General features: G+C 38.1%; 1 protein-coding gene across 1 annotated transcript; it reads right to left on the reverse strand.

Moving 5' to 3' along the window:
- Positions 1 to 285: 285 nt before the first annotated feature.
- LOC106095822 (palmitoyltransferase ZDHHC16) lies at positions 286 to 19,797 on the reverse strand. The gene is made up of 7 exons (XM_013263213.2): positions 19,668 to 19,797; positions 19,430 to 19,577; positions 19,170 to 19,361; positions 16,955 to 17,072; positions 1,275 to 1,486; positions 807 to 1,141; positions 286 to 736 (listed from the first exon to the last, which is right to left on the reverse strand). The coding sequence occupies exons 1-7, from the start codon at positions 19,709 to 19,711 to the stop codon at positions 622 to 624; spliced, it is 1,164 nt and encodes a 387-aa protein (XP_013118667.2). The 5' UTR covers positions 19,712 to 19,797; the 3' UTR covers positions 286 to 621.
- Between the last annotated feature and the right edge of the window lie 644 nt (positions 19,798 to 20,441).

The raw sequence follows: 20,441 nt of genomic DNA on the forward strand, positions 1-20,441 counted from the left end.
CGATCGGTCCTTTGGACCTGAACGAGCCTTCTCACCTACAGGCGCTTGACGAGGATCGTCACCTCACATGAAAATAGGGTTACAACAACAGCAACAACAAGAGGATTCGTATCAACTTCTTTTTGATGATGGTCTCCCTTGGTGTGGAGTATCCTATGGCTTTAATTTTCCCATTGCATAAGAAATTTCCGACCATTAAGCCAATCTCAGAAGAGAAATGAACACATCATTAGAAAAATTTTCGCCCCAAAAGGCAAACAAATTAAAAACAAAATAGTCGATGTTGTTTTGTTTATTATAAAAATTCCACAACTAAGTTCCCTACATTGCAATTTGAAATTAATATTTATTTTAACATAATCTAGATTGTAGCGATGGATACTCGCATAAAAAATATCTCTATAAACAAATTATCTTTATGACTTAGAGTAAAAACACAAAAACACATTCAGACAGTCAAAATCCAGATGCTCAAACTTAATATAAGTTTTTTTCTTCTTCTTATGGAAAACAAAATCAATTCGTCTACAAATGTATGTACAAGCATGCATGAGGGCTTGGAATGAAATACTTTAAGTTAAAGAACACCATTGAGTTGAAAATACATCATTTAAGTTTGTCCTATGGCCATTCGTCAATTTGTGCCGCATAATCATAGTCATGGACAGTGTGAAATGACAAACCATTGCCTTCCGGTTTATGCCAAGAGGGCAAAAGAACGGTGCGCCAAAATTTGCTGTAATAAAACAAAAAAACTCTTTATCAACAAAGAAAAATTGAGACATTTTTAAGCCACAACTACTTACCGGCCCCTAACCAAACCCAAAAATAAACGCCAATTCTTTTTAGGACCAAAATTATACGGATTGATGTATGTCTTGTTTTGCGCAAGCAGACGCTTGCGTTCCGATTGATTGATATGAGCCTCAACGCTTGTCTCGCCGCGTGTTATTAGCTTGGCATGCCAGCTACAAAGTGTTCCTAGGGCCAAAACCACTGCCACACATATGAAAGTCATAAACCACAAAGCTCTACGGCGTGAAGCGGTATAAAGGCTATTGGCATCAATGCCCTCTGCTGGAGTGGGTAGATTATGCTGGGCAGGTAACAGTAAATCCTCGTCATATTCATTTAAATGAGTCTGCAAAAGAAAGATTAATTAGAAGGGATTAAAAAGATGGGTCGTCATTTGAATATCAAAAGTCTTACACTAGGCAACAAAAATGAAAAAGCAATTTTACATTTTTGCCAAAAGTGTTTTCGTTTGTACTTACCACTGGTATTATGTGACCACTTAAATTTAATTTAACCGGTTGCCCTTCCAAAGGCTCTGTTTCTGTCCAATGGTCTCCATGATCCAACCATAAATATTTATAACCGATTTCCACACCAAACAATATTAAAAACAGACATCCCAACGTGGTGTACAACATGTACAGGAAAAAATAACGATGATTACCAAAACCAACACAGTTGTTAAGCCAGGCTGTGAGAGAAAAAGAAAAGAAACAAAGAGTGTAGTCCATGAATGAGAAATGCGGGAGGGCAAACCACAATATTTGTAAATAAAACAAAACAAGTGTACAAATATTGCCTGACTTGAACTGAGCTGCTGATTGTTTCCATTACACAGTTTGAATGTATGTCAAGTTTAAATATTCGAACGTTGTTTCATCATTGCAATTTGGTATTGGAGAGTGACACATTTTTTCGTAAGTGTATAAAAAGAAATTGTGTTACTTAAAGTAAACACTGACAAAATATGAGTTAAGACACTCTCTACCCTAGTTTTAGCAGAACAGATGAATGGCGTCATGTTTTGCAAGTTTTTGGCGAATTAAGGGTTATTGCAGCGGCATGCCGGCCAACACTGCGCTTAGGTTAGCATACCCGGCTGGGTTTAAGTCGTGGTAAGAATATCAAGAAAATGTACAGCGGGGGTTATATCCCCACTACTGCTGGCACCATTTGTGATGTTTTCAGTCATGTTATAAAGGGTGATTTTTTTGAGGTTAGGATTTTCATGCATTAGTATTTGACAGATCACGTGGGATTTCAGACATGGTGTCAAAGAGAAAGATGCTCAGTATGCTTTGACATTTCATCATGAATAGACTTACTAACGAGCAACGCTTGCAAATCATTGAATTTTATTACCAAAATCAGTGTTCGGTTCGAAATGTGTTCAAATTTTGACAAATTGTGTTCAGCGATGAGGCTCATTTCTGGTTGAATGGCTACGTAAATAAGCAAAATTGCCACATTTGGAGTGAAGAGCAACCAGAAGCCGTTCAAGAACTGCCCATGCATCCCGAAAAATGCACTGTTTGGTGTGGTTTGTACGCTGGTGGAATCATTGGACCGTATTTTTTCAAAGATGCTGTTGGACGCAACGTTACGGTGAATGAACACATTTCGAACCGAACACTGATTTTGGTAATAAAATTCAATGATTTGCAAGCGTTGCTCGTTAGTAAGTCTATTCATGATGAAATGTCAAAGCATACTGAGCATCTTTCTCTTTGACACCATGTCTGAAATCCCACGTGATCTGTCAAATACTAATGCATGAAAATCCTAACCTCAAAAAAATCACCCTTTACATCTTTACAAAAGGGTGGCTCTTAGCTTACCATTGAATTAAAATTGAATAGATAAAAATTCACTGATATGAGAGTAGTCTCTTTGCAGCTCATTAAATGTGGCCAACTCCATAAAAATAAAAAAAAAAATCTCAAAATTTTTAGGAGTGAGATTTCTATTGGGTTGCCCAAAAAGTAATTGCGGATTTTTTAAAAGAAAGTAAATGCATTTTTAATAAAAATTAGAATGAACTTTAATCAAATATACTTTTTTATACTTTTTTTCTAAAGCAAGCTAAAAGTAACAGCTGAAAACTGACAGAAGAAAGAATGCAATTACACAGTCAACGCCGACTATATGAAAAATCGGCAATTACTTTTTGGGCAACCCAATAGGAACCTTTTTAGTGACCTGTTGCATTTGATGGGTTCTGTATTAAAAAAATAAATTTATGGCGATAAGCCTGCACAGAAAAAAACAGTAAGGAAAGGCAAAAGTCGGGCGGAACCGACTATAATATACCCTACACCACCGAGTATACGTAATACTTTTAAGAGATAGCACTTGTATCCAAATTTGGTCAGACTTTAATTTTGTATACCTATTGAAATATCGAATAGAACCTTATACGATTTTCTTACGATGGTACGAAAATTATGGCTTCTGCAGCCTTAAAAGTCGAAACGCATAAAAGATATATATATGAGATTTTTATCTTAATCGATTTTGATGAAATGTTGCACACGTATTGGGATGTCAATTAAACGATCTCATGAAAAATTTTATAGAGATCGGACCAAAATTGTGCCTTCTACAGCCTTAAAAGGCCATATCGGATGAAAAATATATATGGGAGCTATATCTAAATCTGTACCGATTTTTATGAAATTTTGCACACATATGAGGACGTTGAATAAAACGGCCTATGCCAAATTTTGTAAAGATCGGACCAAAATTGTGGCTTCTACAGCCTTAAAAGGCCATATCGGATGAAAAATATATATGGGCACTATATCTAAATCTGGACCGATTTTTATGGAACTTTGCACTCATATGAGAACGTTAAATAAAACGCTCCATGCCAAATTTTTTAAGAATGGGACCAAAATTGTGGCTTCTACAGCTTTAAAAGGGCATATCGGATGAAAGATATACATGGGAGCTATATATAAGTCTGATCCGATTATGATGAAATTTTGCACACACATTGGGACGTCACAAAAAGGACTTGGTGCCAAATTTTATAGAGATCGGACCAAAATTGTGCCTTCTACAGCCTTTATAGGTCAAATCGGACGAAAGTTATATATGGGAGCTATATCTAAATCTGAACCGATCTAGATGAAATTTTGCACACATATTGGGTCGTCACACGAAACATTTCATGCCAAATTTGGTAGAGATTTCACCAAAATTGCGGCTCCTACAGCTTTAAAAGAGCATATCGGATGAAAGATATATATGGAAGCTATATCTAAATCTGGACCGATTTCAATAAAATTTTGCAAGCATTTTGGGTTGATAAAAAAACACTTCGTGCCAAATTTTGTAAGGATCGGGCCAAAATGTGTCTTCTACAGCTGTAAAAGGGCACATCGGATGAAAGATATATATGGGAGCTATATCTAAATCTGAACCGATTTTTTTTTCAAAATCAATAGCTTTCGTCCTTGGACCAAAAAAGACACTTATGCAAAATTTTGTGAAAATCGGACAACAAATGCGACCTGTATCTTGATTACAAGAATACACGGACAGACAGACAGACGAACACACGGACATAGCTAAATCGAATCAAGAAGTGATTCTAAGCCGATCCTTATACTCATTGATGGGTCTAGCTCTTCTCCTGCTTAGCGTTGCAAACAAATGCACAAATTGATAATACCCTGTACCAGTGGTGGTGCAGGTTATAATAACTGTTAGAAAATTGGATGGGTGGCCTACAGACATCATAAGGTTGATGATATCTGTTTACGTCAAAGCCGTAAATATGATCCCAATTGGGAATCTAAAAATCCCCAAATTTTTCTCACTTAGATTATAGTGTAAATACGTCTTTAGTTGCAAGAAAGTATCTGATTACTTTCTTGCCTTTTTTTTGTTCGCCTGCCCCACGAAACGGCCATATTGCGATTGCAATTTCCGCAAATCTGCCTATTCCTTTTTTTCCTGCACAACAGTCCACACCGTACTGGTAAGATCTCCTCCATAAGAAAATAAATCCACATCTTGGTTCCATATTTGTAATTCCGTGTGTTTTATTTTCTTGTTCTTGTTTTCTATTTCGTTGGGATCTTTAATAATTGAGTTGCAAACCAATCGAAATTTGGATTCTATTGGTTTGCCTTGGCTCAAGAGCGATTCTTTTTTTGATCCAGGTCGTATTTGCTCCAGCTTACTCCTAAGCAATTTCCAATTCAGCGATTTAGCCTGAACATTTGGTCCTTCGAGCCGGATCATCCAGCTCTCTCTCTTGAGATTTCAACTCCCACGCATTCCTACTTGTAAAAAGCAAATTTCGTAAATTGCTTGATCCATATTCGAAAAGCAAATTAATATTGAAAATTAAATAAACATTTCGGAAAAGAAAAAACAAAAACATCAAAGATCTACGTGTTTGAATGATAACCGAAAGCAACAAAAGGAGAATAAACTTGCCTATTAAAATTGGAGTTTGCCTAGTTTGAGACTTATGGAAATATTCGGGTTATGCTGTTTTATTCGTATGCCAAGTGAGCCCGAAAAATAATGTGAGTGAGTCAAATGTTTTAAGGTAACACGAAACCAATTTTTGTTGAGAATTTCATGTGTTTAAAAAAGAGATTATTTGACAGATTTTAAATGAATTAAAATTCTTCTTGAAAATTTAAGTTTTCGTTTGTTTGTTTAAAGTTCTAAAAAATTATGTTGGTTAAATAAATTTTCTTTGTTCGGGGTTCATTTTTTGTTTAAGAAATTTTGTACGACAATGAACATTCGGTGAAAACGTGGTTTAAGATTAATCCGCGATTTGGGATATTTTTTACATACATACGTACATTTATAATTCCACCAGTGAGGAGATATTTCAAAAGAGAAAAAAGAAAAAAGATATTTGATGCGCATGTCCTCTCTCATGTATTTATTGTAGATCAATTCAAATAAATCCCACGCTCTTGTTCTATTTTCCAAGTTACTGCGCATGCCCTCTCTGTGCTTATTATACATCACTCACTCACTCAGTTCCATTTCCAAAGTTTGTAAGCAAGTGCTCTCTCCGTCTGTAAGTGCTCCCTACCACTCTCAAAATATTTTTCATATCACTCAAAACTCCTGCTCTTGATTGTGAGGAACTAATGCGCATGTCCGCTCACTAGTATCACTCAAATTATTCCTATTCACTTCTTTAAGCTAAGACAGGCTTTTGCTCTTGAGCTCACAACTGGTTTGTGAGTTGATGTTGTGTTTTTTTTTGTTTCATTCTTTCTATTATCATTGCCTTCTGCTTCTCCACGAGAGCAATTGATAATAAGAAGAGGAAGAATGTAAACAAATTTCCAACATTTCCAAAATCTTCCATCACACAAGAGTTCATTGACCTATTTGCTCGGCCATTGGCAATCATATGTTTTTGAGGTTTCCAGTCAAGTGTGGGGATCTTGTGACATACACACATATATATCCTAACTTTTAACATTTGTATCTTTTTTCTTTATCACTATCAGAAAGATACTTGTTAAAGTAGAGTTACCAGGTTGCTGTGGCTATGTCTAAATGCTGGCTAGACCTCTTATTGTGAATATTGAATTTTCTACGAAGCTAGAATAACTTTAGTAATTCGGTTTTTTTTTGTACGAGATTTGTCTGACCACTATTGAGTTGGTATAATTGTTTGCTTGAGTTTTTAAGTGCGAAATTGGTCTTGGAAATTTGTAATTTTTTGCCGTTATGTTGTTTTTCCGATAGAATTTTACCCTTAGCTTATTGGTACTGTATGGTATCAGATTTCGGCATAGCATTTACTTTCCTTTTATCCGAATCCATTTAATTCATATCACAGCGTTCTTTGAATTGGATTTTCTGCGGTATTTTGTACATGAATTTATTTTCATTTTCGGCCGCACCTTTCTAGACGATCCTTTCAATCGAAAAATCAGATTTTCCTTCCTTTTTGCTCGGTTTTGGAGATTGTCAGGACATTTCTATCTTTTTACCTAGAATTTCCAGAGGAACAAGATGTCCTTAGAGAAATTTATTCGTTTGGCCGATAACTTGGTTGAGTTTGAGGCTGCACTAAACGGCAATGAGTTACCTGTGACGTCGATTTGTCTGATAGAGACCCATAGGGACGAGGCTAAGTCCCTTTGGTCTCGATTGAAGCTGACATATGAGAAATGCCTCGCCGATATGGCTATTGAGAAGTCGGATGGTGGCGGAGCCGCTCAGGATCTTGAGTCAGTCAAGGAGAAATACAAAAATTCTTACTGCACGTACTGTCGCTGTGTTTCCAAACTGACCGAATCCATTCAGACAGTTTCAAGTTCGAATATGGATTCCAGTCAAAGTTTCAATTTGCCTCCAATCGAATTGAACGTTTTCCAAGGTGACTTCAAATCCTGGCCGACTTTTCGGGACATATTCACTGCGATTTGTGTGAGGAACCCCAGATTAAGCCCAGTTGAGAAACTGTTTCATTTGTCCCAGAAGACGAAAGGTGAAGCACATGAAATTGTGGCTAAAAGTCCCCTTACGAATGAGGGTTTCCAAACAGCTTGGAAGAATCTATGTGCACGTTATGACAATAAACGGGTTCTGATCAATGAACAATTGAAGACACTCTTCAGTCTTTCTGCCATCCATACGGAATCAGCGAATTCACTCAAGCAGTTGCAAAGGGATATCAACTCCTGTATATCCACTCTAGGAAGTCATGAGATCGATACGGAAAGTTGGAATCCAATTTTTATCTTCCTATGCTCGAATTGTCTCCCCGATTCCACTTTGACGCTTTGGGAGCAGACCCTAAGCGATAAGACCAGCATTCCAAAGTGGTCTGATTTTGATGATTTCCTGACCAATCGCCATAGGACGCTTGAGTCAGTTTCCGAAATCAAAGGTTCTAAGGAGCCGAACTCTTCTAATCATAAATCCAAGGGACATAACAACTTTAAGGCCAAGTCTGACAAGGTACGGGCGTTTCAGGCTCAGGTTAATCAGGCCACTTGTAAGCTTTGTCCAAAGGAAGTCCATGTCATTAGAAAATGTCCGAAATTTCTTAATATGAATCATGACAAGAGATTGGCTGAAATTAAGAAGCATAATTTGTGCTTGAACTGTTTCTCCGGCGCTCATGCTGTCAAGGAGTGCAAAAGTAAGCACTCTTGCTACAAATGTAGCAAACGCCATAATACTTTGCTGCATAGGGAAACTGAACAACGGAAGGGTCCTGATTCGGTGTCATTTGGTACCAACCAGTCACCAAGAGGTGATGCCCTTCCTCCTCCCGTTGTACCCCAGCCTTCTACATCCAATTTACAGTCCACTAATACTGCAAACAGTGTCGTCCAGACATGTTTTGCATCCAATTCTAAAGGCGTCTTGTTAGGGACGGCTATGATAAGAATAATTCTTTCTGGTGTAGTCTACAGAGCTCGTGCACTTCTTGATTCTGGATCCGAGGGCACTTTCATTTCAGAAAAACTTTCTAATTTGCTCAAACTTCCGACCAAGCGCATTTCTGCTACTATTTCCGGGCTGAATAATTCTATTTCAGCGGCAGTGCAGAAGGAATGTAGGTTTGTTATAGGTTCAGAGATGAATAAAGATTTTGAGCTTGTTGTCTCTGCACTTGTAGTTCCACATCTATCCAACAATCTTCCTTCTGGCACGATAGATATACGATCTTTATCTGATCTACCACCCCTCCCACTAGCTGATCCCAGATTTTTTGAGAGCGCTAAGGTCGACCTTCTTCTTGGAGCAGATGTTTTCCCTTCAGTCATGTTGTCCAGAAATCAGCACAATATCTGCGGTTCGCTCATGGCCCAGGAGACTGTCTTTGGCTGGATCCTTACCGAGCCCATTTCTACAAGAATGCTTTCATCCTTCTCTACCCAGGTCTCATTTTTTTGTGAAATTTCCTTAGATAAGGAGATTTCAAGGTTTTGGGAGGTGGAGAATGTTCCACAGAAACGGTTTCCGTCACAAGACGACAGATTTTGTGAGGCGTTGTATCGGAAAACAACTCTAAGGAATGATGAAGGACGATACGTGGTTTCGTTACCATTCAAAGTCACATATCCAGATGGCATATGCCTTGGTCATTCCAGATCTAACGCAATGGCTCAGTTCTTTCGTAATGAAGCGCGTCTACTGCGACACGCCGAGTTGAAGAAGGAATATGATAACACATTGTTGGAGTATCTCACACTAAATCATATGGTCCATGTCGAAACTCCTGGTTCCTCAGTTCCAGGAACGTCTTACTTTTTACCCCATCATGCGGTAATAAAACCAGAAAGAACAACTACTAAAGTTCGGGTAGTGTTCAATGCATCCTCTCCTTCATCCAACGGCGTAAGCTTGAACGATATCCTTTATACAGGTCCTGTATTACAAAACGACCTAACCGTTCTAATCCTCAAGTGGCGTTTTTATAGATTTGTCCTCAATGGAGATATACAAAAGATGTACAGACAAATCCTTGTCAATCCATCTCATACTCCATTTCAACGTATATTGTTTCGAAAATGCCAGAATGATCCATTTAGAGAATTTGAATTGAAGACTGTCACGTTTGGACTAAATTGCGCCCCATACTTAGCCATCCGCACCATGGTCCAATTGGCGGATGACGTTCATAACCAATATCCTTTGGCTAGTCGCATACTAAAGGAATGTATGTATGTGGATGATGCATTAGTAGGTGCCCACTCTATTCAAATGGCAATTGATACTAGAGATGAATTGATCCAAGCCCTCAATTCAGCAGGGTTTGAGATGCGCAAATGGATTTCCAATGTCAAATGTATACTAGAGGGACTCCCCTCCGATCATCTGTTATGTGGGGATTTATTGGAATTTGAAGATCGCAGCTCTGCCAAGACACTGGGCATCCATTGGAACGCCCACTCTGATGAATTTTTCTTTGCTACTACTCAATTTCCAACCGATTGTTCCTATACAAAAAGAGAAGTCCTTTCTCAGATATCCAAATTGTTCGATCCAGCTGGCTGGTTGTCACCCATCATCATAATTGCTAAGATTATAATGCAAAGAATATGGATGGACCACGTTGAATGGGATGAAATAATTTCTTCAGAACCTCTATCCATGTGGAAGGCGTTTCAGTCCAAGTACTCCCGAATAGGTCATATTAAAATTCCAAGATGGGTAGACTATTCCCCTGGTGGCACCATTGAATTTCATGGGTTTTCAGATGCCTCAGAAAAGGCTTATGCTGCGGCTATTTATGTTCGTGTCATTTATCCAAATTCAATATCAGCCCATTTGATAAGTTCCAAGACCAAAGTGGCCCCACTAAAAACCCTATCGATTCCAAGGTTAGAGCTTTGTGGAGCCACACTATTGGCTGAGATGGTCGACAACTTAATCCCACAGTTTGATGTACAAAAGTTTTCCTTGTTTTGTTGGACGGACTCTACAATTGTCTTGTCGTGGCTGGCAAAACCTCCTTGTTGTTGGAACACGTTTGTGGCAAACAGGGTTTCAAAGATAACGCAAGTGGTGGACCCTTCCAAATGGTCACATGTGGATTCTGAAAGCAATCCAGCGGATTTAGCGAGCCGAGGTGCTTATCCGGACGATTTGATAAGCAATAAACTTTGGTGGAATGGACCGATGTGGTTATCGAAGTCATCGAAATATTGGCCTAAAAGTTTTATTGATACAGCCGAAGAAACAGATTTGGAGAAAAAGCCAATAAAAGTCCACTTTAGTTATTTCCAAAATTTTGAAGACATATTGGACCGATTCTCTTCCTTTTCAAGAGCTCTTCGAGTTGTTGCGTACATATACCGATTTTATTTCAACACTCATCCAAAATTTCGATCCAACTACCACCGACCCGACAAAATAATTACCAATTCTGAAATCCTTTATATCCGAAAAACTCTTGTATCCATCTGCCAAAAAGCCTTTTATCCGAACGAGTATATGGCGCTTAATTCCAAAAAGCCCATTTCATCCACGAGTTCACTTTTATCCTTAAATCCATTTATTGATGCAGAAGGGATTATGCGTATTTGTGGAAGATTAGAATTGTCTCCAATGCTATCCTACAATGAGAGACATCCAATTCTTCTTCCGTACAGCTGTCAATATTCACGACTTCTTATCCTCTTCATTCATCAGATCAGTTTACATGGTGGAAATCAACTTGTACTTCGTCTGGTAAGAACTCAATATTGGATTCCTAAGGTGCAAAACCTTATCAAAACTACTATCAACCGCTGTAAAACTTGTATTATTTACAAGAAAAAATGCCAACAACAATTAATGGCCGCGTTGCCTCCTGAACGCTGCGAAGTTTCTCGCCCTTTTACTCATACAGGACTTGATTTCGCCGGCCCTTTTGAGATGAAAAGTTACGCAGGGAGGTTCTGCCGAATGTCTAAAGCTTACGTCTGTGTATTCGTCTGTTTTTCCACTAAGGCGATACATTTGGAGACGACCTCTGATTTATCCACATCATGTTTCCTTGCTGCCTTTAGTCGCTTTATATCCCGACGAGGTTGTCCACTTCATATACATTCCGATAATGGGACAACTTTTGTCGGTGCATCCAAAATACTTGCAAAGGAATTTATCCAGACATCCCAGAAAGCGGTAACTGCGAACTATTCACATCAGAATTTGACCTGGCATTTTATTCCGCCCGGAGCGCCCCATATGGGAGGACTATGGGAAGCGGGGGTCAAAAGCTTCAAGCAACACTTCAAGAAAACTATTGGTCTCCAAAAATTTACTTTTGAAGAATTCCAGACATTATTATCCAAAATAGAAGCATGCCTTAATTCCAGGCCAATCTCTCCCAATTCGCAAAGTCCATCAGATTTGACAGCATTGACACCGGGTCATTTCCTAATTGGATCCCCTATATTGGCTCCTCTAGAACCAGAAGTTAGCCAAACACCCATTTCCATCCAGAATCGTTGGCAACGAATAAAAACTCTTCATCAACACTTCTGTTCCAGATGGAAAAACGAATATCTTAAGGAATTGCAAAAGCGTACAAAGTGGAAAAAACCTGAAGAGAATTTGAAGGAAGAAATGCTTGTTGTTGTCAAGGAAGAAAACCTACCCCCTAATAGCTGGCGACTCGGCAGAATTATCAAAGTTCACCGTGGTGACGATAAACGTGTTAGAGTTGCTGAAGTACTAACACAAAGGGGCACAATTACAAGGCCAATCACGAAACTTGTCGTGATTTCGGATGAATCCTCTTAAACTCTACTGAAATTTATCCAAATCCCTTTCCTAGTCCTCTTTATTCGTATTTTAAGTTATTTTTCCTGTGAATCCCAATTTCTAAATATTTTTTCCTTTACAGCAAGATGAATTCCCTCGCAAAGCCCAAGCAACATATGAACTTCGTTTGCAGATTATGCCGGAAACCCCACGGACTTCGAAACTGCAGAAAGTTCAACAACATGAATATCTCGGAAAGACTTGAAGCTGTTAAGAAATATGGGTACTGTCCTAATTGCCTAGCCCACTCCCATTCCCAAGGATCGTGCTTTACAAGAACTGGCTGCATGCATTGTCATGAAAAGCACCATTCCCTTCTACACGTAAATCCTCGACTACGTAAGGGAATGTCATTTTTTTCTGCAAAAAAGAGTCAGCATAAATTAGCTCATCAATCATCAGTTGGAAATCGATCAAAGAAGTCCACACCATCGGAAACAATAACTAATAAGGAGGCCCACTCCACGCAAACTGATAGTTCTGCTTCCACATCATTGTGCGCTATCCTTCATCAAAATGCAGCAACATTGCTCCCTACGGCACTTGTAAAAATTGAAACAAAAGAAGGAAAACGCCTGGCACGTTGTTTGCTAGACACGGCTTCCCGAATGAGCTGGGTTTCAAAAAAGTTCGTTGACAAATTAAATTTGACGACCTTGGAAATGGATGGAGAAAGAATTTGTCCAGTTATTTTATGGTCATGTGTCGATCCAAACTTCAAAATCCAGACCACGCTGAAAGTCAACAATCGCATCAATACAATTACTCCTAAGAAGTCCCTTTCTGAATCCATCCAATCCCATTTCCAGAACTTAATTCTGGCAGACAGGAAATTCTATAAATCATCATCCATAGACCTGATAATAGGGGTCGATGTTTATTCCCGCATCATCTTAGATGGGATATTTGTTAAAGCAGGTCTACCTACCGCACAAAATACCTCATTTGGAATTATCTTGTATGGTACTTTTACTACTTAGATATTAGAGAAATTTGCTGAATAATGAATTTTTATGTGAATCTTATTGAATTGAATATTGAATAATTTTATCAACTTGAGTATAATGTATAATGAAGTCAAATAGTTATCAAAATTTTGAATTCCTTTCATTCTCTAAGAAAGATTAATAGAATTAGTTACTTCTAAACTAAACTTACAAAAAAAAAAAAAAAAAAAAAAACATATTTAAGCATTTGCAATATGGATTCATTCCTTTTCGTTGCAGTAATACTGCAAGGCGGGCAGAATGTTTACGTCAAAGCCGTAAATATGATCCCAATTGGGAATCTAAAAATCCCCAAATTTTTCTCACTTAGATTATAGTGTAAATACGTCTTTAGTTGCAAGAAAGTATCTGATTACTTTCTTGCCTTTTTTTTGTTCGCCTGCCCCACGAAACGGCCATATTGCGATTGCAATTTCCGCAAATCTGCCTATTCCTTTTTTTCCTGCACAACAGTCCACACCGTACTGGTAAGATCTCCTCCATAAGAAAATAAATCCACATCTTGGTTCCATATTTGTAATTCCGTGTGTTTTATTTTCTTGTTCTTGTTTTCTATTTCGTTGGGATCTTTAATAATTGAGTTGCAAACCAATCGAAATTTGGATTCTATTGGTTTGCCTTGGCTCAAGAGCGATTCTTTTTTTGATCCAGGTCGTATTTGCTCCAGCTTACTCCTAAGCAATTTCCAATTCAGCGATTTAGCCTGAACAATATCTGTAGGCTATAGGATGCGTGAAAGACTGACAAACATGAGATCATGAGTTCGATCCTCTAAAGCAAAATAAAGACTTTAAAAAAGTGTAGGCAAAATGTAGTGTCGCAAAATGAATTGAGCAAACAAAAAAAAAAACATTTATTGAAATTTTGGGAAGAAAAAATAATTTCAAGATAAACTTAAAAACTTGACAAAAATTTGTCTCTAGAGAATTTTTCACTGAAATATAGTCTTTAGAATAAATTTTTTTAAATTATAAAAATTTTATCTTTAGAAAAACTTTAGTTTAAATATTGTTAAGAAATGTTGTCTTTCAAAAAATATGGGGGGAGGGGTGGAAGCTACCACCCCCTGGCTACATCCCTGCCCCCATCCTATGGTGGAGGGAATAATTATGGGATTAAAATGTAAGATATTCCATTACAAAGTTTAGGGTTTAGTGTCGGGGGGATGCCCTTATCTTAAACTTCCTCAAACAATGTTTGAGTAGATTGCCAATCTCACTTATGGACCTCTAAAAGCCGCTAACCGAAAATATATTCTGACCAAGACAATATGGAACTCAAACTAAAGGTATTTTATATGCACACCCCGAAGGAGTGCCTATGAGACAGCGGGAAGAATCTTTGACTGGGCCTGATACTTAATATATAAAGCAAATTAAATACCACAAATTTTTATAGTTTTTATACCCACCATCATAGGATGGGGGCGTACTAATCTAGTCATTCCGTTTGTAACACCTCAAAATATTCGTCTGAGACCCCATAAAGTGTATATATTATTGATCGTCTCGACGTTCTGAGTCGATCTCCATCCATCCGTCCGACTGTCCGCCCGAAATCACGATAGAGATCGAACGCGTAAAGCTAGCCGCTTGGAATTTTGCACAGATACTTATTATCAATGTAAGTCTTTGGGGATTGCAAATGGGTCATATCGGTTCAGGTTTAGATATAGCTCCCATATAAACCGATCTCCCGATTTGACTTCTTCAGCCCCTGGAAGCCCCAATTTTTGTACGATTTGTTATAGGCATAGTACCTCACAAATGTTGCCAGCATTAGGAGGGGAAAACCACCGTTGAACATTTTTTCTGATGGTCTCGCCAGGATTCGAACCCAGGCGTTCAGCGTCATAGGCAGACCTGCTAACCTCTGCGCTACGGTGACCTCCGTACGGCGATGTTCTATTGTATTAGTGTTCTGTTATGACTTCCAACAAATGTGTCAAGTATGATCCGAATCGGTTTATAACCTGATATAGCTCTCACATAAACCGATCTCCCGATTTGACTTCTTCAGCCCTTAGAAGCCCCAATTTTTGCACGATTTGGCTGAAATTTTACATGTGTTGTTTTGTTATGACTTCCAACAACTGTGCCAAGTACGGTCTAAATCGGTCTATAACCTGATATAGCTCCCATATAAACCGATCTTCCGATTTGACTTCTTTAGCCATTACAAGCTGCAATTTTTGTCCGATTTCGCTGAAATTGTGCACGTGGTATTCCGTTATGACTTCCTGCAACTGTGCCAAAGACGGCCAAAATCAGTCTATAACCTGATATAGCTCCCATGTTAACCGGTCTCTCGATTATCCTTTTCGGTTCCTAGAAGTTTTAATATTTACTGGTTCGACAAAAGTTTGCTATGTGGAAAAAATGATGCCCTAGAGCAAAATTTGTTTTAGATAAGTTTTAACCAGAATCCATGATGGTGGTTTCCAAGTTCCGGCCCGGCCGAACTTTTACTTGTTTAATATTTAACTCTCTTAATTTTAGTAGCAATGGGTTAGCAGATAGTTCAATTTTTAACTTATATAACATTTTCAAGACCATAACATTTTGCCATGCAATGAGACGATGAACCTAATTCATGCCATGCCAGCCGGTTCTTCGTACCGGATTGGCCCGATGCAGTCTTTCATCGGCAAGGGATGCCGCCTCAGTGTACAACACACTGCTTGAACAACTACAACATGAACCTAAATCAATAGACATGGCCATTAAATCATATGCATTTGCGAAGCAAATTTTGTTCTAAGCACCAGCTTCATAGCCACTTTCGTTTGTACTTAAAAAAAAAACACAAAAATAGTTGAAATGGTACAAGGAATGTTACACCATTTCCAATGTTTAAAAAATGTTTAAGCAAAACAAACATGCAAAAAACAAATTCAAACCCTCAAATGAATTTTACAAAGATAAACCAAGAAAATTTTAAGAAAAAATAAATAATTCAAATAATTATTTTACTTCAAGCTCAAGGTCGTTGTTTTTTATTTGAATTTTCATTTGTTTTTCAATATTTCGCCCATCATTTGGTGGACATTTTCAAGAAAATCTAACATAAAAAAAATTATATGAACAAACATGTATAAGCATAATATTTATTTATATTATAATAAATAATAATAAAATTATATTGTAAGATATTTATAAGTTTCTCCTGGGTGTCCCAGGGAAATGGTGTAACATAGTCACCTCTTTTATCTATCTTCTCAAATGGTTTTGCAGACATGGCCAAATGTACCTTAAAAGCTTAAGTACTCCCTATGAAAGAACATAGCTTTGACAAATTGCATTGGTACATCACTTAGGCGTTTTGTGATGGCAAGAAAACTGGTTTTTATTCTTTAACTAGAACTAAGAAATTCTTTTGGTGTTAGCCAAATAAGGCAAAGACGCTTGCAACCTTACTACAACTCTATAAAAGCTATGCCATGAACCTCTTGCCAGGATAGTCGAAAAGGAAACGTGCAACAGAAAAGACCACAAGAAAGTGCCTTAAAATGAAGGTTTGTTAAGCAAAAGGAGAGTAAAGACAATTATTTTTTTAAACTATTATTTCTTCACAGTTATGTCTTATTTTCTTGATGTGCCTGCATTATGCGCTTTCGGCCAGCATTTTGATGCCCTTGACCACGGTCATACGCACTCCCCAACATGATAGGGCTATTGTGGAAAGTACCCGCATTAATGGAAACTTCGCTTATAGCACCATGGAAGGTCATGCATATAAGACAATAACGCCATTAATTGGCCATGTAATTGCTCCTGATCCTATTGTACCTATTAGCTATGTATATGTGGAGCATTGATATTTACTTAATAATAAAATGTAATGAAAGTTTGATAAATTACATGTTTTTTTTATGAATTCATTGGACAACTTACGACAATGGTGATCCATTTTTAGTATGCATTTATTGCAAACTGAGCAATGATGGGTACGAGGTGGTTTGGGAGATATACATTTCTTGCATATACTAACTGCCTCGGAGAGGGATGTGTTCTGAAAAGAAAGGTATTGGGTGTTAATTCATATGTGATGTGAATGGCTTTGAAGAATTAAACAATTATTGGGGTAAATTTGTCGTTTAATCTGCCTCATTGATGTGTCTTGTGTAGTGTGGCCCTAGGTTGCAGATGGGACATACATCCGGCACATTGTTAACTCCAGACCAAAGCGAATGCAGGAGACTGCATTTGCCAATTTGAAGTTGGGTCAAAACAAAGTTTATTTTGCCTGCACCCTATTCCTGCTAGAGAATAATTTCTTATGTATTTTCTGAATTTTATTAACATAAAACCCTATAAAATCAATTTCCTTTCTCAAATCTTCGTTAAAAATTGCAGTAGCCTGGATAGAGGATCTACAACTGTGCTATCCGATCTGGTTGTACTTACCGGATTGACCCATTGAAGTTCTTCATCGGCAAGGGCTGCCGACACTGTGTACAACACACTGGTACAAAAACAACAACATCTACAACTGATGTCAAATGTCACACCAAGTATTTTAGGACCGTGGGTTACACTGACATCGCACTATTAGTGCTTAGATGGAAGCCTCTTGGAAGGAGGACTCGTGCTGTGCGCCTATTGAGAGGGCTAAAGAAACTAAATATGCTGAAGGAGAGCTAGTATGACTACAGTTGGATTTTAAATAACATGGAGGGAAAACTGAGAAAGGTCATCCGTCTTTTTCGACCGAACTGATTGGGCAGCGGATATTATTTTTAGGATGGTGAGACCTCAACCTTCACAGATGGCTCGAAGATGTAGACGATGTTGGGACGCGATTAGGGATCTACTCTGATGAACTTGATATCGAAATTCAAGCAGGCAGACAAAATATGGTCTTTGAAGCACAATTCTGTTTCATTGCGGTAGTCACAATCGAAATCCTGAGAAGGGTTCTACCGCTCATGAACCTGTGGCTACGTGAGATGCAAAGCGGAATGTATAGAATCTCTGAATAAACTAAAAGCTCATGATTGGGTTCCCGGAAACGACTTCGTGAAAATAAAAGGGGAAGGAATCAGCTGGTAAGGACTCGTCCTATGCACGGCAACCGGTTGCCAGTCTCGAATATGTGTCATATGTCGAACTAATTAACCAAAAAGAAGCCACGACCAATGCGGAAGCGTTGGAAAGATAGTTATCTATACATTCATGCGGCATTGCTAGGTCTTGTGGCCGCGAGCATAAGAATTTCACATAATGATAACTGTAGAAGTTCTCTTAATGAAAATGGGACGTTTGAACACTTGCTTCGTTCATGTACGGGCCGGCATTACCACCCAAAGGCAGTTCATCTTGGCGCGACGTTTATTTACCTATTTATGTGATCTTACAAACGAACCTCTGAGAGGTCTGCTCGACATGGGATCAAATAAGATCCTATAACCAAAACCTGGTGTTAGGAAATGCTACACTGTAGACCCTCACTTTCAATTGCAGGGATATTTCCGCTGTCCATGTAGCGAATAATGTCTCTGAACATGAGGGTACAACATCAGTAAGCTATTCTTTCATTCTAAATCAAATACCGCTAATGTGGTATTCATCAGCAAGGGCTGCCTCCTCAGGATGCAAGACACTGATATAACAACAATCTTTAATGTGAGTTTCCGCCTTGCTTGAAAGAATGTGCTTTGCTGATCGTAGCAGAAAATAGAACCAACTATAAATTGTAGGGGTTAATCGCCGGAAGCCACCGTAGTGTAGAGGTTAGCATGACCGCCTATGACCCCGAAGGCCTGTTGAATCCTCGAATCCTGGTAATTCCTTGCAATACTGGCAACATTTGTGAAATACTTCTCCCCAAAGAGGTGTCTCCCTGTGGCACGCCGCTCAGACTCGGCTATAAAAAGGTGAAACCTTATCAAGGAATTAAACTAAAATCGGACAGCATTCATTGATATGTCAGAAGTTTGCCCCTGGTCCTTAATGGAATGTTCATGGTCAAATTTGCATTTCCAATCATCTGCTCTATCTCTCGTTCTGATGAGTTTCTAATTTTTTGTATAAGATTCCGGTAGAGACCGATTCCTATATTAAAATTTTAAATAAATTGTTTTTATTTGATATCGATGCCCCTACTTACCTCAGGAGGCTCACCAGCTGGAGTTATGACAGCCATAACATAGTGGAATACCACATTTAATAGTAACCAATTGCCCACTATTAAAAGAAAAATTGTAGCTGCGGGACTTTTTGCCCACCAAAATGGGAAACCAATCCAATAGGCAATAGTTACAACGGCAGTAGTTAATAAAGCAACACCAACAACGAAAAACTGAAAATTATATGGAAATATTTGAAACACTGCAGAAGACAACAAAAGCTGTGCTATCGAAAACTTACCGGTCCCAAGAGATGTGTATAGTTGTCAACTACCCAAAATACGGGTTCCATGCATACATCTGTGGCATAAGAAGCATTCATGTGACTGTTGTAGCTTAAAGAGTGCCAGCACAGCTTCATATAGGACCATCGTAAATGGAAAAAGTTACTGCAAGAACAACAAAAAATTCCAAAATTGGTTCTACATTTGGTCCGAAAAGCCAGACATGAAAATATTGAATTTTATATAATTTCTTACAGAAAACTTGTCCTGTTTTGCAATCTCCAATTAAAACGTCCCATTTTCGTTGTGGTTCGCAGGCTCCAGTATATTTATTTACTTTCCATTGGGGAGGGTGGTTTCTCTCATTGCTCACAAAAAAGTAAATCAGCTGTTTCTACAAAACTTACAAAGGGCTGCCAACGACTAACAAGATAGCGTTTTAACAGAATTTAACACTTTGTAGATGTACCGTTTTGTAACGGCAACCCTTGATAATAAAAGCCTTAAGACGATTGAAATTACAGACAAATTTTTGCGCTCTAAAAATTTGACACAAAAGTCAAGCTTATAAGTGTCGTTAATTATTTTATTTTTCTTCAAAGCAAGCAGATCTGCCGAAAAATTAAAAAAAAAAAAAATAATTTACTACAAAAATAATAGAAAAAAGATACACACAATGGAAGCTACGACTGTCGAAACCCTATATACATACGTGCATTAAGTCATATATTCCTTTATGGAAACTAGAAAATGCAAACGACGCAAACTTCATGCCATTGAGAGCAGAATTCTGCTTGCGGCATGTTCTTGGATTATCAATATTCACAAGCGCCACCAACCAGTCTATGTGCGAATTTTAAATTATTTATCTATATATAATTTATATAAGAAAGTCTGTAAAACATATTGCGATTCCTCCAAAACTGCATCCCTATGTTGAAAATATTTTGTAAACCTACTTAAAATGGATCCTAGGAACTCAAATATAGACTTGAAATGTTTTTTCTTGTTTTTCCCCCTAATTTGCTA

The sequence above is a fragment of the Stomoxys calcitrans genome, chromosome 2 (assembly GCF_963082655.1).
Source record: "Stomoxys calcitrans chromosome 2, idStoCalc2.1, whole genome shotgun sequence".
Classification (NCBI taxonomy): Eukaryota; Metazoa; Arthropoda; class Insecta; order Diptera; family Muscidae; genus Stomoxys; species Stomoxys calcitrans.